Source organism: Tauraco erythrolophus, chromosome 18, assembly GCF_009769465.1.
Source record: "Tauraco erythrolophus isolate bTauEry1 chromosome 18, bTauEry1.pri, whole genome shotgun sequence".
Lineage (NCBI taxonomy): Eukaryota > Metazoa > Chordata > Aves > Musophagiformes > Musophagidae > Tauraco > Tauraco erythrolophus.
Window position 1 is genome coordinate 12,888,932 of NC_141482.1, and position 27,337 is coordinate 12,916,268.

Genomic DNA, 27,337 nt, shown 5'->3' on the forward strand with positions numbered 1-27,337 from the left:
GTCTTAAATCCCTTTGGAAGCAGATTACTTCTATTTAGTTAGTTTATTATACAAAGATGTGACAGTTATTTTGTTCTGTTAAAAGTAAACAAAATACTACCTGGCCAAGAAACAAACGCCACAAAAAACCATGACTGCCTCACTACTGGAAAAAAGCCCTCAAAAATCAAGACTACATGGCTCACAGATGAATGGCCATTGTCATTTGCTTAAGATGATAATATGAATTAAGCAAATTAAATTCTGAAGGAATTAATACTTCATTAGTTTTTCAGGAATCATGTTAAAAAAAAAAAAGCCAGCATCTCACAACAGTCTCTACGGATAGCAGCTGGTCTATTGCAAAGAGATCAGGCTAATTTGACAGCATCTGCAAAAGCCATGTTCTGGCCAGGCTACACTGCAGCCTTATTATTGTAATTATCACAGGGAGCAGCTACAGTACTTCCAAATACCACCAAACAGGAAAAATCCTCCTCCTAGAGAAAAGGTTAAACGAACCAGTACTAATGTGGTAAGGAAAGTTGTAATTATGGGCGTCATGTCATTAAGTTTAAAGAAATCTCTTTGCAGCCTGTTTACGACATTAAGAAAAAGGTGACAGAGAATGATAGGTGTGTGGAAAGACCAAGCTTTGGTCTACAGGGATGATCAGAGCAGGAAGCTCAGGGTTAGCAGGGACTTTCTGGTAGATAGAGGCCCAGCACTGAAACGCAACATTGCCTGTGGCTCGCTGTGCATCAGCTGCAATGAAAAACCCATGCCAGAGAAGGCCAGAAAGCAGCAGAGATCCCTGCAGTCGGATAGCAGGTGTGCAGTCATACATACAGTTCCAGCAGGGACTGGCTATCTCAAAAGCATTTGCAACTTTAGGAATCACTACCATTTAGTTGTTTTTTTCCTTAGGGATTACACAAAGCCAAGAGAGCACTGTATTTTCCTTGATTTACTCCAGTGATTAAGAAAGCTATCCCTTGGCAAAAATCCTGATATTACAACCAGTCTGCAAAGTGCAACGGGATGCCCGCTCCTGTTTGGGTTTGGAGCTGCTGGGTTCCAAGGCTCACACAGCTCCACACCACCAGCTCTGGGGTGAATTGGCAGGGAGAAAAGGCCTGTTCTAGCTTTGATGAAGTCACTGTCACCTTGCATTGCTCTGCTCAGCTTCCCTGTCCTGGCAGCCAGAAAGCAACTCTAAGGGAAGACGGATGCGGTAAAATGGAATCCTTTCCCGAGAATACCAAAACTTCACAAAGATCTTCTGTCACAGCCTTTTACTTTGACAGTGTACCTCGTACCATAACAAATCATAGCAGTAATGTCAAAACTAAATGCTCAGGTCAATAAGAAATGTTAGATAATGAAATTCTTACATTTTATTCAATTGAGGAACCCAGATTTCAAAAGCTCAGAACGTTCTGTCTTGACTGAAATTTGCCAGCAACCTCTGTTTGGATTTACGCCGCCATAACTAAACACAGGATCCTACACGGAACTAAGGAGGGTCCTGAAAAGCTTTGAGGAAGAGCAGGCAGAATAGGAGGATGACATTTTAAAATTCAAGTCGTCTCTGCATTTTCACGTAAGTTGGCCTGTCTGTAGTGCTCAGGGTCACGCTTTGTGACATCAAGTGACAAGTCACAGTCCTCACACAGCCCAATTTAAACCCAAAGAAAAACAAAATCACTACAATACTATTTGCAGTGGGAAGTGAATAAACTCCTAGGGGGTCTTCAAATCTGGTTTTCCAGACAAGACACTTTGCCACGTTTTCCTATTCTGTACAACAGAGATAACCGTATAGATCGGCTTTGCAGAGCACCAAGATCTGCTGGTGAAATAACTACAAAATAGATGATTATTCCTGTCCTTGCAACCAGGGAACTCGCACTGCAGAGTGCCTGGGCCACATCTTTGAGTTGTCAATGGAATCTCTCATTTCACTCTGCATGTTGATAGCAGGAACACTCTTTGCATTGAATATCAACAGATAACCTCCACAGAAATTTTGAAAAAAGCAAAAGACTGAAATAAAAGAAATGGCAATGCAGTAAAGAAGCAGGATTCGGAGCACGCTGTGGGCAAAGGCTGCGTGGCCCTGGCCAGCCTCGGTTAAAGACAGCGCGAGGGCAAGCTGATGGGCGAGCTCTGTGCTGAAAAACGCTGGGCTAACGACAGCGCACGCGAGAAACGGAAAATAGTGCAACAGATGGTGATATGCTAGCTGAAGGCAGGGATATCCCATCCTTTCGGAGAAGCTGTGTGGGTGAGTGACAGGAGAGAGCTCGAAAGTCCTTGCGTTGCCAAGGAGAGTGTTCCCAGAGAGATCCCTGCAGTCGGATAGCAGGTGTGCAGTCATACATATGGTTCCAGCAGGGACTGGCTATCCCAAAAGCATTTGCAACTTTAGGAATCACTACCATTTAGTTTTTTTCCTTAGGGATTACACAAAGCCAAGAGAGCACTGTATTTTCCTTGATTTACTCCAGTGATTAAGAAAGCTATCCCTTGGCAGAAAGCCTGATATTACAACCAGTCTGCAAAGTGCAACAGGATGCCCGCTCCTGTTCGGGTTTGGAGCTGCTGGGTTCCAAGGCTCACACAGCTCCACACCACCAGCTCTGGGGTGAATCCTCCCTGTTGCTCTATGCAGCATCTTGCAATGGCAAATACGCCCGCAGGTGTTCATCTGCCACTTAGCAGACTGTGAAAGGGTCCTTCACATACAAATCTGGGTTACAAAGAACAGAGAAGCGTGTTCTTCAGAGCCCGCATTGCACGGGGAAATTCCCAGCAGCTTGTATCCCTGGCTAGAATGGCCATTCTCAAATCATTCTGCATTAAATGAGGGGGTGGCGGAGAATTTACATACAGCAGGCTGGCCAGCTGTGCATACCAATATTTCTTTGTCTGCTCTCAGCAAATCCAGCTGTGGTTTCTCCCAGTGACCCAAATCCCATAGTTGTACATTGCAGTGGCATCTGTCGATAAGGGCAGCTGTTTATAGGTTGAGTGGACAGTATTGCAGGAACTTAAATCTACCTGTACAGCAGTGAGCATTCTAGCTGAACTCAGAACGTTCTGGGACAATTCCATCCGCATACAGTATCTCTGTTTGATGGACTCTGAAATGTAGCTAGTGCTATGGTCCAAACTGACATGTCTTTCTGTCCTTCTGTCTCTGTTAGCTCTGACTGTGATGCCTGAAATCGCATTCCTGGCTGCCCAGGAAGTTGAGTCAGGAGCCTACAGACACTTCATTTCTTATAGGGCTCAAGAGTGGCTTGGCAACCCAGCCTCAGTCTCTCTGGAGGAGATCAAGCACAAGCATTGTATTAGGCACTGTTTATACAGAGCGAATTGAAAACCGAACTTATTTTTTTATATTTTTATTTATTTTTTAAATTTTCTTTTTTATATATCATTACCTGGTGAGCACCCAGGAGTATGCAGCAGTTTCACTAGGAGCCTTGGAAAGTCTCAGAAAAGTGGCAGTCCCCACCACTGGGCTAAGATTTGCTTCTGGTCTACTAGTGATTGACTTGCAGACTCCCCACTGTTGCTCAAGCAGTTGTTGCCAGAGTTGATTTTAGTATCACTTCATCAGTAGCAGATGTCATTATTTAAAATAATACAATGGTAATACGTACATAATGGGATAGAACTAAAACCCTGGGATTTATATAATTCCTTTTGTTTACTTGTCCTGAAGCATCAAACCCACAATGTTCTCAATTTGCCCAAATACGAGATGTAACATTGCTTTTTTTTTTTTTTTCTGTGGGAACACAGGGCTCCAGAGTTTTACTCCTTCAGAGGAGAGAAAAAAAATTTTTAAAAAAATCTATTGCTTTGCAATGGAACATTATTCACCACTTTCAGTGACCTGCACAGCGTGACCTAGACCATAACCAGCATGAGGTTTCAGCTGGAAGACACTTCAACATACATTTTAATACACAGCCTTGAGCACTCATCAGCCTTCAGCAGAGGAGTTGCACTGGCAGTCTGCACCACTTGCACTGTTATTTGAAGAGCATGTTCTTTCAGCAGTTTTTCTTGCTGAGCTATTTTTAGCTTGAACGTATTCCCTGAACCAGTTCCCTGCCCAGCTGCAAGGCAAAGCAGAAACGAGAGCAGTGGTAGTGCTACTGAAAGAAACACTCATCAAATTACAAACTCAGTGCAGAGTAATCGGTCGTACATTCCTCACCCTAATAACTAAGTGTAGTTCTGTTACAAACTGGACAGATCCCCTATCTAGCAACTCTGTTAAACCACAGAATAGAGAAGCAGATGGAAGGGAGAGGAGAAAGCTCCTGTTCTGAAATAAGCAGCTGTTATAGTTACACCTGAATGTAGGCACCTTAGTTCTGGTCTATTAACTAATAGCTCAACTGAAAATGAAGACTCTTTGTTACGTCGGTCCTGGAATGTGCCACAGCATCCTCCAAGAGTCCCTAAGTGCGTGTTGAGAGAGGTATGAAAGCAAAAGCCTCCTGAAGGTGATGGAAGGATGTTCACCATCTTCACTGAACTTTGCAGCAGGCCTTTGAACTGAGATACAGGTTCTGCTCTCCAGCTGTGTCTGGCCTTTCTTCCCTACACACTGAGAAAAACTATGAAACCAAAGGTCAAATGCAGTGGGGCTTTCACAGGCAGTGAAAACAGTGATTCCTGTAAAGCCTTCTCCATCTGAATCCTCTCACATAATTAGATCCTGGCTCTGTTGGTGTATTTCAGCCCACACAGTGCTTATCACTAAGTAGCACTGTGCAACAGCAGACCTGTCCCTGAACGACCTACATCCTTGTGACAGTGGGTCATGCTGGGCAAGTATGTAGTTTTTATTCCAACTGAAATCTGAACTCCTCATTGCAGGGCTTCTGTAATAGAAGTTATAATGATGGACAACAGTAATTGCCTGCGAGATGAGTGACAACATAATTAACTCCACTCCTCCTGACTTGCAGCCTTGAAAATCCAGACAGAACTGAAGGCCAAACAAATAAACAAGATATGTAATTAAGGAAACATATACAGCCTCCACATTTATCCAGTATCTTCTACTGGACACCCAAAGGCAGTTTTCTTATTTGGATACTAAAAATAGTTTCTGAAAGAACAAAGTCACAAATATTGGGCAATTTTAAAGCAGTAAAGTTTTTGCATGCAACTCACAGAATCTAACACACGAGCTCAACCTTTTCAGACTTCTCTTTAGCCTCCTAATATCCGAGAATGGCAACAAGTTCTCTTGTGCTGTTACAGGAAATGCTGGCACATCACTCAGCTACACGTTTTACATGCTCCAGAATTACCTTGGGGTAAAAACAAGTTTGTGTCTCAGTGTCTGCCTTCTAATTTTGTACAGACTGTAAAAGGCAAGTCCCTCCTACCAAGGATTTACTACTACCCATAATTGTACATTGCAGGCAGTACTGCACTGCCACAGTGAAGTACGTGGGTGACTCAAAGCCCTGGCACATATCCTCTTCACAGCTACTTATAGGAAGGATGAAAATAAACTTCTTGTTGAATTGAACATGATGTCCTGATAATAGAGATGCCAATTTAGGAGGCAGAGCCTTTGCCTCCTGACAGGCAGCAGACACAAGCTGCTTCATGAGGAGCAAGCTCAGGGCACTCCCATTTCTCCTCCCTTTGCCTGGGCTGCAGCTCTCCTGTGGGATTCTCACCACCACCACCCCTCCCAACCACCTGCAAAACTACCTGTCACAAGAGACAATCAATGCAATCACTGCTGGCTACAGCTTGCTTAACTGAGGGCTGGATTGATTGCTCGCTTGTTAGTCCAGAGCCCACAGGCACCTGCACGTGTCCAACTCTACCCAGTCTAGCCCTCCCTTTGCAGAAGATTATCAGAATCACATGGATCTAACTAAGGAAGAGCAGAAAAAAAGATTCCAAAGTATATGTTTTGGTTTCAGCTACAAATCTAAAAGAAATCCAGTTTTATGACAATCATACATACAGATACTGTGCAACAGACTTCATGCAAAAATATATTTGGGAAACAAAGGAACGCATTCTGGGAACAGACAAGAAACCCCATGAACCAAGAACATGAGCTTTTTTGCAGTGGGTTCTGCTGAACACTTGCTAGGGTCTGTCAGGCAGCTGAGACTGCATCCTAGTAAGAGGAGCTGGAAAGGATGGACTGTGTGAGGTGTGGGAAGTCAGTGTAGCCCCATACGCACACAGGCGGGCTGTACCTGTTCCAAATTTGTCTCTCATCAGCTATTCTGCGCCCATACCTGCATGCCCACAGCTTCCTGTGGCTTTGCTGAGATGCAGTTCCCACAACGGACAAAACAGACATTGCTAAGGTTATCCATGAGGACAGAGAACTTGGCAGCGTTTCCTGCTTGTAGGACATACTGCTGCGTTGCCCATCTGATAGCAGACCCTGGGATCCTAGTGAAACGCAAATCCTCAAACTGCTGAGGATTTAAGTCACCTGTAACTGTCCAATACCATCAACCTTGGTGTAACGCTGGTCCCAGGACATTAATTTCCTTGAATGTGAGAGAGGGAGAATCTGACTGTGAAGTAAATATTGATCTACTGATCAGCAGTCACAGGCACATGTGAGAGTCATTGGGCTCAAGAACATGTGACCTTGCTCCAGAGGGGACAAGCAATTAGTAGTTTTTCCCTTGAAGCCAACTCCAGTGTCAGCACCCGAGGTGCTTTGAGACCAAGAGCGCACATGGCTGGACCTGCAGGGTGTTCTCGGGGCAAACCACAGGGGACTGAGCTCGTCTGCAATGACCTGCTCCTCTCACCCTCAGGAGTAACGGTGCAGAGGACAAGGCAGCAGGCAAAGCCTTTGGCTTCTGAGAGATGGAAATACATAAATTTATCCAGTTATATTTCAGAGCTCAAATTACTGGAGAAAACATTCTAAAGGTAATCTGAAAACACCCCCTGAACACTCAAACTTCAAATAGCTGAAGAACACCTGGTGCTTGAGGATTTATGCTCACTTCGCGCAGAACAGTAACACATAAACTTTGTTATTTTTCTAAACTTAAGAAATAACAGTCCATGTTGTGTTGTGTGTCCATGTCATGCCCATTCCCTCAGATTATAGTGACTGCTTTAGCATTATGAGCAAATATTCAGATTTTGGTCTCTATCCAAACTTGGAGAATCACTGACACACGTACAGCAAACTATCTGAACTGTATCCAAACATCGTTTTCAGGGAAGCAATGTTGGTGCCCCCAGTTCTGCTTGGTTTCCCTGAGGTGCTGCTGGTTCAGCTGCACTTCCTTCTGCTCTTGGCATTTCTTGATTCAGGCTAATGGGGAAGCAAATTCCTGGAGCAAATACTCTTTAACATAAGACCATGGCAACATCAATGACAGTTCATACTGTTTTTTTACGCCATAGGAGATTTTTACATTTACACCATGGGGGATCTGGGCAAAGATGAGACTTGCCTGCAAGTTACTTGAGCATTTTCAAGAAAGCTTTCAAGATCCTTCCAGAAATGGCTGGATCTATGGAGGTGCTCAGAGGGAGCACCCTTGCCTCAGCAGACAGTGCAAAAATACCCAAACTTAGATTTTAATGTTGTCCAAGAACACAAGAGCATTAATTGGATGCTTTTCCCAAAAGCAAAAAACCAGATATGTAAATTTAAACCAACTGAAAAGGAGCCATTACTGTGTCACAACAGAAGTGGTGCACTGCAGTGGTGCTCCCAGGGGAGCGTGCAGTCGCCTCACTGAGGCGAGTCCCACGTGGGGCTGGGAGTTCCCGGCTGAAAAAAACAATTAAACAATTCAAACAGAAAGCACAGGACTCACCCAGTGACGTCCACATCAGCATCGCAGCAGTGCTGGAACCTCACACCCGCCTCAGACCTTCAGGTGGCTCTTGCACCACGACAGAGCAGTATGGCACCCTCGGGGTGAGGTCCTACAACCACCCACACTCAGGTGCAGGTACTTTGCTGGCCCCACAGGAAATGAGCCAGGACCTGATTTTGCTTCTAAATGGCCTGCAGCTGTGTATGGCAAAGCCCTCTGTGTGCAAAGCTTGTGGAGAACATCCACAGTCCGCTCAGGGTTCAGTTTTCAGCCTTCGGAAAAGCTCCTTTGTGGCAGGTGCCTGCTTCGTCCTCTGGGATCACACTCCAGCTTCCCTGCTGAGATGCAGTTTGCTGATAGCTGTTAATTCTGCTGGAGTTTATTCCCTTTAAGCATAAGATCTACGAGCATCCCCTCTCCAGAGCCCTTGTCTCTCAGTACTCGCTTCCCACGGGCGCTGTGAGGAAAGCCGCCATCTTCCCTGGCCATTTCCCTGACGCACTGCCTCCCCGCGGGGCCAGACGGCCTTCTGAGGGAATGCACCCAGTCGGCACGCAGGGGACGATTTCTCGTTCTGTCGGTGGTGGCATTTCGTATTTTAACAGCTTGGGAGAAAAAAAAATAACCCTAAAAACAGCTATGCAAAACAGAGCACTAGGGCGCGTGTGGCCCCGCGGTGCCGGGAGAACGGCTTGCCCAGGCAGAGGCACAAACTCATCGGAAACGATTTCTTGCTTAAAAGCTCCCTTCAAGAGGGACGGGCTCTCTTGGCAAAGGTGACCCGCAGCTGACAGGAGCCCTCAGAGATGTGTCTGCTCTGAGCCGGGTTGCAGGTGAGGTTTGGAGGGAGTCGGCAGCGTCAGGCAGGACTGTGAGTGTCCCCCTGAGGAAAGGAAGCACGGATGGGGCCACTCGGACCCCCGGGAGGGGATGGAACACTCCCCTCCATCTCTCCAAGCGGCTGAGCCATCCCAGCAGCACAGGCTCTGCTCACGCAGTAGATGATACCCATGGCAGCCGTTGGTTTCTCGCTACGACAGACGGCCAGGCGATCAGCGCTCTCCGCACGCGGGCACGCTCTTCCCCAGGCGTAAAAAAGACCCTCCTGCAGAAAGCACCTCTCGTGTCCCATTTATTCTACACAGCTCGGCAGGGATGTGCCACCAGCCCTCGCTCCCGGCTGCGCCGTGCTCTCCGCTGTTCCCCTCGTCACCACCCGCAGCGCTCGGCGGGGGCACGGGGGTCCCTCACCTTCGCCCGGAGCCCAGCCACCGTGTGGCACGGCTCTCGGCAGAGAGAGCAAACTGAAAAAGGGCTTCCAGGGCTGCGAGAGGTTTCTCCTGGACATAAAAACTAGTGTAACAGCTAGAAACAAATTGTTCCTACACCTTGGTAGCAACAGTGTCAGTAGTGTTGCCACTTCTCATTGTTCGATCGTGGCTCTTGCTGTATTTGACGTCTTCACTGTACCCCCGCTTCCCAAAACCCTGTTAGGGTTTTATTTCGAGGAAAAGCCCACTTCTAGTTTCGTGGCTATGACAAAAATCTTAGAAGTGCAGTCCGTATCTCTGAAAAACTCTGGAAAAAAATGCAATACCCTCTCATGCGTGTATATGCCTGTGTATATCTGCACCTTTTCCTTCTGTTGTGGGTAAAGCTGAGGGTGTGCACAGAAATATGTTGTTGTCTCGGGGCACCTACCATGAATTTATCAAAGCCAGAAGGGAAAAAGGTCTTTTAAATAATTAACCATCACACATACTGTAACTCTCTCTCTCTCTCTCTCTCTCTCTCTCTCTCAAACTATACAGAGCATTCATATACATACGCATTCTCATACTGCTGTAATAATTTCTGTTAGGCTTTTAATCCCCCAGTTTAAAAGGGGCCTCTGAAATCGAATGTACAGATCCTGGGAGAATCTACAAATCTCGCATGGAAGGGCTGTAATTAAGAATGGCTTGAGAGAGAGGCATGTGAGCAGCGGGTCGGCTGGACCTTTCATTCGCAGATAAGCTCTCCGAATAACTCATTCTTGCCTGATTTATGTTATAAAACACACATTAATCTCTTTCAAACACAACCTAGCCAGAGTTGTAGCGTTTTTGAGATATACAGGGAAATGAGTGAGGAGGGAGGAGTCCAAGGGTAATAGGAATTAAAAATACATATTTCAAGCTTTTAATAGGGCATTTCAGCATCATTCCTGTTTCAGTTTGGATTATTACAACTTCCACTGCTGGAGTATCTGACTCACTACTCCAAAGAGAAATCCAGAAGAATGACAGTTAGGCTGTAGGTGTTTCTAAGAACAAGAGCTCATCATCTCAGTTTTCTGCTGGTGTTACTTCATTTTTTCATCTCTTGTATATTTGATAAAATGTAGATCTTGTTATAGCATCACTTTATAATCATTCCTTTATTTCCTATAAGCAGTAGAGGGATAACTATTGTGGCAGCGGTTTGCGGTGTGGTCCCTGCTCTGAGTATTTCTTTGTCTCTGTAACTTCATCTCTGGCTTGGCAACATCTGCTGGAGAGGAGACGATGAGAATCCTTAATGTTGCCAGATCGCAAGCCAGAAAACATCGTAAACTCTTTTCGATCTGCTTGCTGGATTCTTACTTGAAAGCTAGCAAATGCAGCACGTCTGTGTATCTGCCTAGGGGAGGGTTCAATTACCTGAGATTCTCTGCAGATATTAGCAGTGTCTCGTGGGGAAGTCTCATTTAGTATGCAGAATAAAACCGCTGTGGCACTGATCATATGATTTGAAGACTCAATCCTGAAGCAGCACTACTGAAAAGGGGAGGTGGAACTGCATAAGACACTCCGTTCAGACAGCGTGAGGCTGTGAGCAGCACACGAATTTTATCCAGCAGGCAGGAGGGGAGCTGCCGGATTGGTCTGTTAGATGTGTAGTCGGGAATCACAGGAAAGCTTTATTTCTGGCAAGTCTGCATTTTGTCAGGATGCACCACTGGTGTTACTAGAAAAAAGGGAGCCCGCTGCTACATGAGATTAAAAGGCAGCGATAGCTACAGAAGATCACTGTGAAACTCATTTGATACCTACCTTAAACACCTCCTCAAGAGTGAATTTGACTGTTGGAGAGCACTGGTTCCAACTGACTGTCTGGAAAGTATGCTGAAAAGGATGCACGTTCTGAGGAAGCATTGCACTGACAGCAGAGCAAACTAGAGGAGAACTTCTACCTGCATTGCTGACATTTGAGAAAAATAAAAGAAGAAAGCATTCTGGTGCCAGGATTCGTGTATTTTTTTTTATTCCTGGTGAGGGATTTTGCAGTCCCCTCCCTGAGGGAAACACCAACCAGAACTCAGAATACTGCGGACTTTCCAAAGAACAGGCATGGTACAAAATGTGATTTTGGTGTTTTTCCGCAGGCGACTCAGCCAAAGACCTGCTGTTGAGGAGCTAGAAAGAAGAAATATACTTAAACGTGAGTATTTTTTTCCTAAAGTATTTGATATGTGTTTGTTAAAACCAATGATTGCATTTCTAGAACATATTATTTTTAAGCAGACAAATTCATTCATTGGGATTATTTCTGTACCTAGAAGTTTTAATTTTTCATGTCCTGAATTTCAAATACTGCAGGCATCAGAATTTACAACTTGATAAAGGCATGAAATTTAGTACAGAAAAGAATGAATTGTTCCAATGTAGGCTTTAAAACAATTTTCACTCTGATTACACTGTTACGAATGTCTAAGAGGGGAATACAATCTTGGTGTCACACAGTGCAGTGAGAATTGAATGGACATTTTTCAAGATGTGGATTGCCATGGCAATCCATACACTGAGTACCACCCAGGCTAAAGTGGAATGGAGAAAGCACCCGTGCAGAGGTGTGATTCGCCTAGCAAGCACGTTTGTTCATATCGTTAGAGATCTTCCCAAAGACACGTCAAAGAAAGATCGTTCTGAGTTATTAGAGGGATAGTTTCAGGCCTCTTATAGGTGCTGCCCCAGGGCAGTGTTCTCAGCATCTCTCAAGAAAACACAATGCAGAAACTTGCAAATCTTTTCCTAAAAACTGGTGTTCTGACCTGGAGATCGAACAAGTGATGAACATAATCCCTTTCCTTACAAGTGCTGGGAATCCTCTAAGTTAGGGGCGGTGAGAGAGAGCTTTGAAATTGTCTCCACTATGAGCCTCAGACAGGAGAAAGGGGGAGGCCATCTGCTTGAAGGAAAAGTATATTGCTTCTGTTGTTTTCATGGTCTATTTAGTGTTGAAAGATAAAAACCAGAATGAAGTGAACAATAATTTGTTTCTCATTAAGTAAGCATAAAACATAGAGCCACATAAGTTTATGTCATAAAGCGATGCTGCCTATGCTATTTAATTAATATTTAATTATTAATGTGATTTTAATTCACTAGGAAAAAAGTTATCTACATTTTGTTACCTAAAATTTAATGTCTCAGAACTTTCATTGTAGTTCATAGAAAAAAAACCTTATGCTCTTGCCATTTAAGTTACTGGGGATTTTGTTTCTAACACAAAGGAATTCCACAGTCAACTTATATTTATCAGTATTTTCAGTACTGTTCCAACACATACATCACACCCCATAAAATTAGATGCATCTAACACCGGCGTAGCTAAATGAGAAAAAGGGCACATTCTTTCCAAATGCAAATGGATGATCTTGGCCTGACTTCACCTGTCATCTACAAGAGACAAGAAAAAGCAGTAACCCAAGATTCTGAAATATGTGGGGCCAGATTTTCAGGAGTCAGTACCTAAGATCTCTGAAAATCTGTTCATTTGTTTTTTTTCCTGGCTAAGGAAGAGTTGATCTCGGCTGAAAAAATCTGTTCCTTTATGTTTACTTTTTGAAGTGTGCTGGTTACATCCTTAATCTGGGTTAAACTGACCAGCTTTAATAATAAAAAAGTTTGAATACATTCATATAATGAGCTTAGAGAGGGATAAAGCAGAAAGAAGATAAAGCAGAATTAAAGATATTTCCTGAATGCCAGCTAAACATACTGGTCTAGATTTGTACCTCATTTAAAGAGCTCCCAGCATGGAGCAAATTTATTGACTTCAGTTCAGTCGCTCAGGCTTTGTCCAGGTTCAGCTGAGATCAGAACCACTTCTGTTTTATTTCCCTCTTCCATTACACAAAAAGCTGGGGGTCTGGTAACGAGCTAAGGCCATCCCTTGGCTGCCTCAGTTGTCATCTGAAAAGGCTGGACAGATGCAGCAACTCTAGTCTGAGATTTGAGTGAATCTGGAAATTAGTAAAGTCTCCTTTTGTTAATAGGGATATGGACGTTCTTATCATGGACCCTGGCTTGGGTGTGACGTGCAAAGCTGTAGCAGTATAAATGCCCTTCCAGTGAAATCACTACAGCCTCCTCCGGGTTGTAAGGGTTTGCACAGCTGCGCCGTGAGTTTCCTTACATCCTTGATGTTCATAACTTACACTGCTAACGGAACAGTGCTACCCCCAAAGCTGTGTTAAACACTAATAATTCACATTTCCTCAACCTCATCAAAATAAGGAGCAGACTGCAAGTGCCTAAGTGCAACTACTGTGTTATTTCAAAACAAATCTCACTAAGATTAAAAAAAGTGACTTCTTATCTCTCTTAGGGATGTTTCTGAGATGAAAGCAGTACTTAAAAAGCAAACTTGAGGCCAATATTTTCTTACAATTTTGTTGATCTTCCAAGTCCTTTAACTATAGAAACACTGCTGGTTTGCCACGAAGCATGGAAAGCATATGAACTGAAATCACGAGCCAGGTGTTCACATGTTCTTCCTGTATTCAACAGAAAGCTGACATCCACATTCAAGAAGGCAGCATCTCTTAAATCACACCGTAAAATCCTCAATTCACTCTTAACACCGGGAATTGGTTTAGGGTCACGCGCAGCTAAGAGTCCCCTGAGTAATTCACGGAGCAGCAAAATGAATTCCAGTGCTGCACGTGCCCCTTCCTAATTGGGAGCGTCTCTCTACTGAGATTTATGAAACCAGCCCTCACTAATGAATGGATCTAAGTGTGGGCAGAGTGATATTTATGGGAAAACCTCTCTGGTTTGTCTTGGAAATAACGCTTGAGTTTTGTAATGCCCTTACTAGCATTTCCTACCAAATCTCATTTTATTTTTTTCTAAAAGAACTGTTTCTTGTATTTCTTTCACTATACTTTTTTAGTATTTGGAAAACGCATTTTCTGATCAGAAATGAATATTTGTGGTTTTTCTTTAGGAATTCTCTCAGTCCACATCACAGTCACATCTTAAAAGGCACTATACTACAGAAAATTCCCTTCTTTTAATAAAAATATACAGATAGAAATATCTACTCTACAAAGGCTGGATTAAAACTGAATGAAGCACATCAGTAACTTCTGGCAGGTATCTCAATCTCAGGATGCTCCCTGTGTTTTAAAGCCTGTTCTCTTTTTAAATATCGCAGCCTTAAATAGCTGCTCCTCCCTGCCAAAGCACTGGTTTTAGCTGGCCTATTCTCTTTTGAATTTGTGTGCCTTACCACCAAACTGTAAGATAGCCCATTAGAGCATTTTAGATCATTTGATTTGCATTTCTACTATAGCCAGTTGTGGCTATGCACTACCATGTTATTTTAAATCGATACTTAGGATCGCATTTCAGCGTAATCTAGTGAGCGTAAAAATAAGGGAGAATACTTCATTTCTAAAAATACCATTCTGGAAACTCATCTGCAGTGCTAGTGTTCTTTCAAGGCATATTAAAAATCACGTGTGTGCTTTAACACTGGAAATGCCTAATACGAGTGGTGTAATAAACGTCACGGTAGTATCTGGAGACTCCCAGAATGGTTAAATATTTTTCTCTAGATCTTCGGCTTTGTTCGGGTCATAGGCTTATGCCTTAATTTAGTAACAGATAGTGCTAAGAATAGAAACGCCATTCCTTCGTTCCCCGAGGCAAAGGATGTATTTCACACAGTGTCACAGCACTCTGCTCTATTTTTAGAGCCAGTGTGTAGGAGTTATCACGGCCTGAATGTTAATAGGCACAACACACAGAAGAGCTGGCTCGGGTTGGGATGGAACGCTGCAAAAGCAAACCCCATGAGGGTGAAGAGGGTCTAATGTCAGTGGCATGTGCTGAATCGCAGAGAGGAAAAGCATGCCAGTCAAAGAGAACTACTGGGCAGCGTGACCAGCTAAAGATGTAGCCTGAGAGTGGGGTTATGTAGGAAAGAACATACTTTCCCTGGAGCTGCTGCAATAAGTCTTTTCAGCATCTAACGGCAATGAATGGCTCCAGCAATATGGAGAATAAAAAATGACCATCAACTGTGGAATATTTGGATTTTCCTTCTAAAGTTTATACAATTGGAAAGTTGGTGTGGCTGCTGTTGTTTCATTAAATCTCCTTGGAGCTGGAATTTAGAGCACAGGAAAAGCTGACATTGGCACCAGTACCTTGTCCTTACGGAGAGGTAACTGTTCTAAGAGAGAAGCAGAGAGATGTACTGAGCTAACAAAACCTACAACTAAGAACCTGCTACTGATTCTTCTGTGCTCTCATTTTTATTGCCTGAAACTGGAAAATACCAAGACTCCTCATGAGGAAAGTAATCTTTTTTTATATATTCTTTGCAGAACGAAATGATCAAACAGAACAGGAGGAAAGAAGGGAAATCAAACAGAGACTGACAAGAAAGGTAAAATCTTGCAATCCTTCTATTAGTTTTCAGAATCTTAGCAAAGCCAATGTAACATCAACCAGCCAGAGAGGTCATTGTTACGCGGAATTTCTCTTAATATCCATCCTCCTCTGCAGTGTCTGAGATAGTGGTATCTAGTAATGGGAATTATAAAAATATCTACCTTATCTCAGCTACATGAGACTCAGTAAAATATTTACATACAAACTTTAAATCAGAAAATGTGTACTCGCTTGCACACTGTGTACTTTGCAGCTCTATTGCTAGAAAAAGACTACTTCGTTCTCGGTAGCAATCAGTAGCAGAGCTGACTCCCTGCTGAGCACCAGGTGTGCTCTCACAATAAATTTCCCTTTCCATTTAAAGTATTCTCAGAATCAGGACTAGATCTGTTATTGTTCTGTTCCTAGGAATCCCTACTGGATTTAGAAGCCAAATATACTGGTAACTTGTTAAAGCCAAATTGAAATTCTTACAACAGGTCCAGTCCTGAAACCCTGACACAGGCAGCCTGCCACTGGCTGTAGCAGAAAGCCCCTGCAGCATATGATATTGCACATGGGTCATAATAAATCATGATTCCTTTACATGTTGCATTTTATCAATATCCAGGTTAAAACATTTTCCTCTTTTGTCCATTATAAAGCTACTGTGCTGTAGCCCACAACTCTCTTCATACCTTATTATCCTCCTAACAATCCTCTGGAGGATTACTTTCCTGGAGTTTCCAAGGGTTGGAGTTTTTTCCAGATACATAAATGCACACTAGGCTAAGATGGGAAGCAGAAAACGTTGCACATTATATTGATGTGTTTGTTATTAACACTGGTTTTATTTTACAAAACTATTTAATCCAGCTTAACCAGAGACCTACAGTTGATGAACTAAGAGACAGAAAAATCCTGATTCGGTTCAGTGATTACGTGGAAGTGGCAAAAGCGCAGGACTACGACAGGCGAGCAGATAAACCGTGGACAAGACTATCAGCAGCAGATAAGGTACTGGCACAATTAAAATGACATATAACTGCTTCCTCCAAACCGTTACATCAGATCCTGCAAAGACATTTCATCTCTGTAAATGTTACTATTATGTTTTATGCTGAAACCACACTGACCAATGCATGCTGTCATAAAAAAAGCTGTTTATAAAAATGCCGGTTTAGTACTATAAAGGCTTCTACTCAGACCAAAAACTGATAGGAAAAAAAAAAAGTAGACACGATCTTTCTTAGTGCTTTAAGGCTGCAACTCAAAAACATTTCCAGCCAATGCACTATTAAAATTTATCCTCAGAGTGGAACTCTTGTCCCAAACATGCAAAAATCCTCTGCTATGTTTGCAAACATGCAAATATTTACTTTCCCGTTTCCTGTGAAGGCTCAAATAGCCACTTAATCCCACATTTTCACAAGCATAAACAAATACTCATTTTGTTCCATCACATACTTGCCACATAGCTGATTTACATCCTAATTTAACTCTCACGTTTGGGTACTTGAGTAGTAAGAAAAGTGATTCAGCACGATTCCACATAGAACAGTTGCTGAATAAGTTTTGCATTTTCAGAGCTGCAGCTCGCAGAACAAGTAGGGATGCTGAGATAATTACTGGGCAAAATGGGAAATATAGGACCGTTACTTACTGCTTTGTTCTGAGGTGTGGAGATCAAACACTTCATTCTCCATTCCAGTGTCTCCCCAGTAAAACATGCAGCAAATGGTTTCAGAGGACTCAGAGAAAAGGAACGGTACTACTACAGTAGCTGTTCTCCTGAGCTCACTGAAGTGGTGACTAGGTTATTACACATTAATCAACAGAATAATGATTTTGTATTTTCCTTGTGTGTGCTGGCTATGTACTGAAATTAGGCTTTTCCTAGTTTTACTGGTTTTATATTGTTAACCGGGCAGGTTTATAAGCCAAAAAGAAAGTGACAAAGTTGAATTGCATATACTGGTGGCTTACATCAGGAATTTGACCATTGCATTTGTGACTGAAAAGCTTCTCTTTCAGAGTAGACAAATACATTATTTTTCCTCATTTTCCTTTTAATAAGCCAAATCTCTGATATAAAACATGAACAGGGGTACAAGCTTCATCATTTTAAGTAGTGAAAATACGACACACTAAATGTATAAGAATCTATGAAAGCACCAGCACTTTCCAGTTCACTCGCAGTTGACATTTTAACAAAAGAATGCTCTCGCTTTTATAGTCTTAAATTTAGTTATATTAAGCACCAAAAGAGACTATTTTTCTTCACTTATGACTGTGCAATCCTATGGATACAGGTGACAACACAGTCTGGACTGGTATTTGCAAGTTGTGATAAGGCAAACAGTCTGATTTTTTGGTTAAAAATGACACACACTGGAATTCCATAAAAGCCCGTTGGCCAGCTGGTCAATTTCTTGGCAACTTCTCTCAATCTTTAATAAATTTTAACTGGCATCTTGTTAAATGTGAGACAACAAGCACTGTGGTTTTATTCTCCTGTCAGAACTGCTTCTAGACAGAAGTGACCCTGTCAGCAACCAGTAATGAACAGTAAGAAGCGTCATATCACCAGTCATATAACCTGGATATTCAGCATCTCCACTGGCATAGTATGCTTTGCTGTACCCATATCTGCTATTTCTACTTCCGAAAACTCCTGTTCTGCTTGGCAAGTCAGGTATTTTATCATGCTTATAAATACAAAGGTATTTGTTAATGTTGTTCTATTTTCAATTCCTAGGCAGCCATTCGGAAAGAGCTAAATGAATACAAAAGTAATGAAATGGAGGTACATGCATCAAGCAAACACTTGACAAGGTCAGTTTTCCGGCTATTTATTTCCATTGCCTGCTAAAACCAGTTTGCCTTAGTCCTCAGTCTGTAGATTTTGCTCTTAGATGCTGAATGTGGGAGAATATGCAAAGGAAGCTTTATTTTAAAAGACAAGGGAGGCATTTATCTTCCAGTTCAGAACCTGGCTTTTCTGATTTTTATTTCTTTTTTCTTTAATTGGCATGTGCTGAGAAGCCCCCAGATGTTCTCCAGAACATCACTCAGCTTGTATTCTTTGTACTGAAGATTCAAAAGCTGTGACAAAAAATTAAATATAGGATATAACATAGAAAAAAAAAAAATTTAAAGTAGACTAACAACTTAATACACTGTAGAGAGGTTTTTGATTTAAGTGTACTTGAGTGTGGAACCGTATTATCACAAGCATTGCAGCTTCCCTGCTAAAAAATACAGAATTCTAATACCATAACAAGACATACACGATGCCCACAAGAAATGCGTTTGTTCTGATGGATTCAGCCTGTAGATTGCGGTGTGCCTCCCTCGGATGTTGGTCTAGTTGCCATTGGAAGGAGCGCAGCACTCCAAAGCACAATTAATGGCAGTCCAGCAGAGAGAACTGGTCTGGACTCTGTGCCTCTCTGAGTGGTTGGGCCAGTGTGAACCTGGTCAATCTAGTGCTTGCTTCGTGTGCCAGCACTGATGACAAGTACTATGTTGGAACATGCGTAAGAACATTCATTTCCTTTTTCTACGTCGGAAGAAATGAGAGGCTGACTCCACAGCCGTTGTTACTTGCAGAAAGACCTTGTTAGTTAGAGAAAAATTGAAATAGCAATCAGTTGTTTCCTACAATTTCCATTAGGTCTCTTGAGCAAGTCCAACTGCACTTAAAACACAATTCCAGGAGGAGCTGGCAGCACAGTGTGCTCCTGCCATGTCTGTACGCGATCTCAGGTGTGCTGGCTGCTAAAACGAGTCGCCCAACGCTGCACTAAGGAGCTCGCTGTGCAGTCTCACACTCTGGAAGGCTCACTCCAGCAGTGCCTGGGCTCACATTTCCGTGCTTATTTCAGAACTTGGAATGAATTCCAGCTTAACTGAGCTTTGGATGTTCAATGAAAAGATGGTCTATGCAAATAGCCTTGAGTCATAAATGCAATGTACATCGATCTAAATGCTGTATTTATGTAATTCTAAACTGTTTATGCAATTGTTAGGGCCTGTTTAACATGACAGGACTCAGCCTCAATGTTTGTAACAAGACATCACTGCGCTGACAGAATGAAACACAGCGGGACAACAAAAAGAGATGATTGCAGTTTAAGTCTGAAAGTGAGATGCACCTTCTCTAATTGCAGCGACCTGGAGAGTTTAAGTAGATTATAATGACGTATTTTTTAATTTGTTCAGGATATTAGGAGTAAACAGCCTTACAATTTACAATTAGTCCTAAGGCATTACAAACAATTGAGAATTACTTATCTCAGCCCAAAGAACAAGCCTACAGAGCAAGAGTATATTTATTCCAGACAGACTCTTAAGACTATCATACATTAAACCACCAGTATGTCCTCATATTTTCCGAAGCATCAGCTCAATGTTGCTTAACTCTTACAAAATAACAACATCACTGCCCAATAAAGAATATTCCTACCAATGACAAACTGTGGCTTAATTCCTAAAAGAAAAATAAACCCCCAAATCAACCCAACACCTATATTTGCACTTGCATTCCCCAATAATGTGTAAACTGGTTAGACGGGGCCCCAAGGACCCTAAGTGCACTATGGTCATGGTATATGTGTGGAAATGTGTTGATGAAAATTAAGACTTGAAAGTTGCTAATATTCTTCAATGCTGTTACTGTACCTTTAAACAGAAAACATGCTGTTTTTTTTTTAAAAAAGCACACTTTTTTGTTACTCTAACATAGAATTTTAAAAAATTGTATTTTTTTTTTTTGTAATCTCAAAGTGGTTTGAGAAAGGTCTCTTATTTCTCCTAGATTTCACAGGCCATAGAAATTTTCTTCTGAGAAGAATCTCTCTCTACTTTTTGATATTGCTGCTGAACACGCATCAGGGAACATATCAGTCTTTCCCTAAAGTTCAGTCCGGGATACCTGGATGTTTATGTGAAAGAAGGACTCGCAGGTGAAGTCTCTGCAGCACTTACGGACAGGAAGGAACACCGGAGACGTACTTCGCTCTGAAGTCAGAGGAGCGATGGCCTGTGGAGCGGGGCGATCTGCTGAAAAAGGCTGGAGTAAAGCTACTTGAAAGAACCTGCTACTCTCCTTTCACACGTGTTTTAAACTGTTTGGCAGTCTCTCTTGGAAAAGGAGATGTTGTGCATGTACAGGCTTTACCATTCCAAGGCCTCTGACATAAACGGACATGACACACTGTCATTCAGTATTATGTTGACAAGACATTTTGAACTTACCACAGATAGTTTGTAAAACACTTAAGTTCATGTTCTAAAAACTAATTTAATGTATTATAATTTCATTCTTTTTTATATAATGTCTAACAGAATCACAGCTGCAAGCATTTTTGATTCCTGTTACTTTTGTTCTTTAATTAAACGACTACTTATTGCAGGAAATGAACATGTTTCCTAAAGCTCTTTTTTTCCCAGGGACAGTTGGGAAGGGAAGAGATTACAATTATTATGCAGCAGATCACACTGCTGCTTTATCAACATAGAGTCTTCAAAAGGATGATCTTAACTAAGGTTTTCCATCTTGTGGAATATCCATGTTTTGGACCAGATCCTAACCAGTATAACATGATTTTCATTCCACACTGGTTGACCTTCTGGCCCTCTAAAGGACAATCAAGTTCACTGTTGTTCTCTTTCAAAATCACTAAACTGGACAACCATAGATAGAAATGTAACAATGTACTTTTGATGTTTAACAAACAAATTATTTTAATGCTTTCTTGACAACAAGAAGGAAAGTTACTAAATGCTAATAACAAAGCAAATAAAACTGGTTGAGAAAAGCGTAAAGCCAGACATTCTAATAATGCTTGACATCTAGAAGCATCTGACAATTCTACTCAAAACACTACTAAAAGGGAAAACTTAGGAAAAAAAACCCAACACTGATAGCTGGGAAGCATACCTGATGAGACAGCAACAAAATGGCACATACGCTCGCACGACAAAAATTTCTCTGCCGGGATCTTAACCGCTCCCCTTTTAGGAAGTTGTTCAATGCCAAAAACTTGAAAGAGGCGCTCTCGATCTTGCAGCTCCATTGAGATGGTCTCCATGAAGCGTGAAAATAATACAGAAAATACGGAACGTAAACTTGTTTGTGCAGGCTTCTACTCAATTGCTGCGAGATGGTGAGCGGAATCACTGCAAACTGCGGACGGACCAACTTTGGATCCTCCTCAGCTGCTCAGTGTGGGGACGAAATAACACGAGGATTTCGGTGCTATTCTTCAGGTGAACTACCATTGAAGATGGAAGGTGAGAACATGCAGCCCAACACTTAAAATATATTTCAGTGAAGAAATTAAGAGTTGTGGCTAGCTGTAATTTTATACAACTCTCTAATGTTTGACTTAAGTGACTACCACTTGAAGACTTGAATTGCCCAATTACTTGATCCAAATATTTTTTTTCTATTTTATAACATGCTGGCTTCCCACAGAAACATGTAACATTATAACTAGCCTTTTAACATATGGCTAATTATATTTATCAATCATTTTAATTTTATTATTAATAAAATACTATTAAGTCTAAACAAGAATATAATGGTAGTCCAGGTGTAGTATACAAAAAGGGTAAAGAGAAAGGAGTGCAAAGTGTCTTCAGCAGAAGAACCATTTCTAGTTTGAGAACAGTAGATGACCCACTGTTACCTGCAAACTTGGCTAATGATCCATGAAAGTAACACTCCTATTTAGTAGTGAAGCATGCTTTCACTGGTAATAAAAATATTGTATAAAACATATGAAAATGATGTTGAAAAATACAATAAACAAAAATATTTTAAGGGTAACTTAGAGCAGCTTTTTAAATGTCAAGCAACGCCTATTAGCTGTTTTACTCGCATGACTTAACCATCTCGCAGCCATGCAGCACTGTGCTCCGCGTCCTTCCCCGGACCACAGCTGTCCTTCCGCCACGTCCCGACTCTCCTCCGCTTCGCTCTGGTAAGAGACAGACAGTTGTGACTACTTAGAGTCACACACCACCACGGTCAGCTGGCTACTGCCAGCCCACTGGGGGCAAGTCCATGAAGTTATTTGGAGCCTGCATGCTTTCACTGGGCCACGGGTTTTGCTCAGGTACTGCTGGAACTTAGGATGGCATCCGCTGAAGGCATGTTTACCTTAGGGATGCTGTTCTCCTTGTGCTGCTTCTTCCCAAAATTTAAAAAAAAAAACCCACAACAGGCCTGCAGTGCACAACTCCTATCACTTCATTTAGGTGCCTGCTTTGAATGACCGCTGGGGTTTACCACAAACTGAAAAAAAGATAAAAAATAATGCAATTTCCCTACACTGAACTTTGCCTTTGCGAGCACTCCCCTGTGATATGCTTCACATTTTTGCATTTGTTAAATTTGATTGTACCTGCTCAAAGTTTTTAGCAGTTAATGGGGTGGGATTAGGACTAATAGGTGGACAGAAAAATTTCATATTTCTATTTTATAATGAGTTCTCACTAAAACTAGCAGTTGCATTATTTTTCCAATATGCACTCACTGTACGAAAAAGATTTGAGCCTTGCAGTGCACTTCTTTAAGTTTGAGAAAAATACTGTTTCATACACAGATAAAATTCAATGAGACCAGTAAAAAAAAAATCTTTACCATCTCATGAGGTCCATCTAGTGGAGATGACAGTGATCACAGGCTCAAAAAAACCCCAAACCACAAAAATCAGAGGCTCAGAAAAATTAAAAAAGTATGAAGTACACTTATGAAGATGGGATGAGTGGACTCAATTATTTACTGGCCATTTCAATAGAATAATTTCCAGAGAAAATACAGCAGTGTGTTTTTAAAATTAATTCATATTTCATTTATAACTATTTCCTTATACAATAAACCATTTCCCATCAATGAAGTCTAAGAACACCAATTACTCTGCATTCCACTCTCAGTGCACACTGGACAGAAATCCATGACATCTGATTCTGATCTAAGAAGCTGCTTTTTTTTAAAGATGATATTTTCCATAAAGGATAAAAGCAAACTTTGTTTCAAAGTCATAGATTAATGTGAGTTGGTAAGAACCTAGGGCCTTTCCCAAGGTTATTAGGTCCCAGCCCCCGCTCTGAGTGAGGCAAACTTTGGAATTACAGTAGGTTGCTCAGTGAGTGCGACAATCTATGAGCATGGACTTTTCTTTTTCCTTTAATTTAAAGACAATATTAATATAAAGATACAGAAGTAATTTAGAAATCCATAGATTTTCCCATTTGATTTGAGGACCTCTGTCAGAGTTCTCTACCTTAACTTTAGCTTAAAATTCAATTTTAAATCAGGCAATTTTTCTCTCTGAAAATAAATAAATTTTAGGAGATGGTTACTCTCAGGAATAACGAAGGATAAATCAAAGATATGAAGTCCATGCAGGACAGACAGATTACATGGGCAAGCCAACAAAGTGTCAATAAAACGAAAGTGGTGAAGTATCATCTAGTGGTGAGGTCCAGCAGGGAACTTCTACTGGATAAGCATTTTGAAAAAATGACTGGTGAGTTTGAGGGAAGCCAAACCCAACATAAGACTTAAATAACAGCCAACAACTTAAAATGATGAAAGCCAGTCTGTTAGACTTTTCTAAAAATATTAGACAATAATAATAGCAATAGAGTGTAATAGCTGCATTCAAAACTACCTGAAATGAAAATAAATAAGAGTTTGGGAGATACAGACTGAGTGGTTTCTGTAACATATGATAAAAAAATGAGATTAAAGAACACTACTGTAAATAAAGATCTGTGTTGATAATAAAAGCAGACAGGAAAACCAGAAGAGTTCAGAGGGCACAAAGGAAGAAATGACAGAGAAGTGTGTAAGATGTTAAAGACAACCAAAGGACAAAATAAAAGGTATCATGGAATGCAAACTAAGGGCTCTAAGGTAATTAAGTTGTGAAGAGCTGTTACCCCAAAATTGACCCATATATTCTGTTGAGACCTCTGTGGTCCCAACATCAGCTACAGGCAAGCAGGTGGCCTCTTCAGCCGTGCTCCAGCAGCTGTGGAGTTGGGTCAGGGTGGTGCTGAGTGAGCTCAGCCTCCTGAGATGCCAGGAATGTTCATCTGGAGACAGTTCCATGGCAGAGAGGCAGTTCTGCCTGGGGCAATGTAGCCATGCTCCTAGACATGACCATTCTGTGAGGTGTTCTCTGTATCTGTTACTTGATCAGTTTGTTTTTCATCTCCATCGGTTAAGGGAACTTAAATGAAAAATATTAAAGGTATTGTTCTGAGCCTGAAAAGCCTACAGTCACTAGACACAGGATTGCAAGTTAAAAAAGATGGAAAGGTTGCTAAGGAACCATACAATGCAAGGTAGTTTTTTGTTTAATTTGAAAGCAAATTAAGAGAAATATTAGCTTAGAAGTTGCACATGACAAATATTCAGAAGAAACTTTCTGGTAGATACACGGAAAGAAAGGACAAGTGTAAGTTGTGACTCGCTGGTTGTTTTCCAAGGAAGTCTTCTGAAATCTCAGTATGTGGAATAGATTGTATCAGTAGGTAGGATATATTTCTGAGCTACAGACAGCAGACCCTCTTGCTATTTGCTGTCATGCACAAAATATTTGCACAGCAGTAAGTTTTATTTGACTGATGTGCAAATATATATTACTGATTTTAAGCAAAATAGTAATGACATCATTTCGTTGAAAAAAAAGACAAAAGACAGACAATATGTATATTATATTTTATTGAAATATTTAATACAACTATTTGCAACGTAGTTCAACCACGAGCGTTTAGAGTTTTGTTTTCTCTTAGAAACTGCTATTGAAGTCTAACACCACAGACAAATAAGACTAAGATCAAACCAGGCAATCCCCCAATTTCTGACAGTATTCTGGACAAGACAAGAGGTATTCTGTACACACAGATCCAAAACATAGATTGATTCAAAGTGAAATTCGAAGTGATTTCTCTGCAAGTCAGTTAAACAACCTATAAAGATTGTTAAAGACTTCTTAAAAAATAGCATGTGCTAAAAATCCAAAAATTTACATGTTGCATTTTAGCAGATTCAGCAAAATAATTCCAAATCTCACATATAAAATAAGTTTTATCCACAAAGATTTCAATAGTATTATGGAAAATATACTTTCCTTACAATAGTTTCCTTGAGTGAAAAAAAAAAAAAAAAGGTTGTCAAATTTTACATTATAAAACAGTGTTTTATATTCACCTTGAATTTCAGGCAGGTCTCTGAAAACGTTACTTCAGAATTCCATCTTCTGATTGAAACAATGTCTGCAATCCTCTGCGCACGTTACACAGTTCCTCTTCTTGCTGTGCAAAAAGCATCACAATTACATTTATCACACACTTAAAAAAAGGGAAGATTTTATTTGAAGTATTGTAATTATGGTGCATAGTGTGTGCTGCTTTCAACATATCAGACACGGTACCTTCCTCTTTCATGTCAACATTCAACATACGAAGACTCAGAACTACAACAGTATGTCCACTTTTCTCACCCAGATAAGGTTTGAAGTGTAACATGTCAGTGATACCTGGATTCTGACTCATTTTTATTTTTGACAGGGGACTAGGAATTACAAGTTTTAGTAATACAGAGTTGAAACAGCTATACTTAAACAATAAATAAAAATGAGGACAAAATAAGTTAATTTACCATTTCTTTGAGAAGTTTCTCTTGGAGTCCTTTTAGGTCTTCTTTCATCAGATGCATCTATAAGAAGATAACGAATACATCTTTGCTACTTATAATTGGTAACCCATTTTCTAGAGGACAATTACATCCCTAAACAGTTTATAACCAAGACATCTGCCATTAGGCATCCACCTGCCTAAGGAAAGGGAAGCGTGTTTTAAATTTGTTCTTTCTTGGATGATAACCCTTGTAAACAAAGCCACAGAATAAATCTTGCAAGTTTCCCAGATAACTGCACACACCTTCTAATGGGCGAAGTCTAGGCCTAAACCACTGAATGTTGTTATATTAAAAGATATTTTATGACAATGAAAACCTATAAAAACACTTATGTGACATTAGTACAATGCTGAGGATAAAGACTTTCTTTGGAAAAAAAAGTCAATACTGCTATCTGTTGGTAAAATTGAAGAATTATTAAAAACCAGAAAGAAGCAAAATTTCATCATACCTCTGAAGTAAAAATATGTTCTTCATAGTCGACAGTATGGTAGATGTTCTTTTCAAATGAAGTTTTAAGAATCTGAACTCTAAAGAAATAAAAGGCAGTTCAAACAGCTTTGCTACGTATGAACTTTCCCCACATCATGAATACCTCCCATTGTTTGAAGTCTCTTTGTACTTAAGAGCACAGATGAATACAACCATCATTGCTACTGCCAGAATAGTCCCTCGGGTATATGGAGGAATTTAGATGCAGAATAATGACATTTTTCCTGTATCATAATATTTTAATCTCCTTTTCTCAACTCATCTACCATCTCTATTTCATGGAAGAGACAATTTGCACAGAGAGTAGTCGTTAGCCTAACTTTCACCTCAAATGAGCAGAACACAAATCTCACCCTGGGACTAACGAAGCCTACTAACCTCTGTTTCTCGTTTTTCATGTATGTACTGAAAGTATGTGTATGTTTTTTCCAAAAGGCCTGGAAAGAAAAATATTAATAGATGATAATCAGTAGGAACTAATATTTTCTGAACTAAAGCTGACTAATATCGAATATGAATAAAATAATCTACAACCACAGACTCAGCACAGAACGTGTAAAAGTTACAAAGTCAGCACAGAAGCTTGAAAAAAAAAATAT

General features: G+C 41.0%; 2 protein-coding genes across 2 annotated transcripts in view; one reads left to right on the forward strand and one right to left on the reverse strand.

Annotated features, from left to right (window-relative positions):
- The window catches only part of PHACTR3 (phosphatase and actin regulator 3), a 112,009-nt gene extending 90,160 nt beyond the window's left edge, over positions 1 to 21,849 (forward strand). The window contains exons 9-13 of the mRNA XM_086623164.1: positions 11,248 to 11,303; positions 15,481 to 15,542; positions 16,403 to 16,543; positions 18,285 to 18,361; positions 21,672 to 21,849. Of these exons, the coding sequence (XP_086479290.1) occupies positions 11,248 to 11,303; positions 15,481 to 15,542; positions 16,403 to 16,543; positions 18,285 to 18,361; positions 21,672 to 21,849 (514 nt within the window). The remainder of the gene's footprint in view (positions 1 to 11,247; positions 11,304 to 15,480; positions 15,543 to 16,402; positions 16,544 to 18,284; positions 18,362 to 21,671) is intronic.
- A 569-nt stretch (positions 21,850 to 22,418) lies between these two features.
- Positions 22,419 to 27,337, reverse strand: part of SYCP2 (synaptonemal complex protein 2) — a 31,019-nt gene continuing 26,100 nt past the window's right edge. Inside the window, exons 40-44 of the mRNA XM_086623165.1 lie at positions 27,117 to 27,175; positions 26,698 to 26,776; positions 26,208 to 26,264; positions 25,791 to 25,861; positions 22,419 to 22,512 (exon numbers count right to left, since the gene is read on the reverse strand). Coding sequence (XP_086479291.1) covers positions 22,419 to 22,512; positions 25,791 to 25,861; positions 26,208 to 26,264; positions 26,698 to 26,776; positions 27,117 to 27,175 — 360 coding nt within the window. The remainder of the gene's footprint in view (positions 22,513 to 25,790; positions 25,862 to 26,207; positions 26,265 to 26,697; positions 26,777 to 27,116; positions 27,176 to 27,337) is intronic.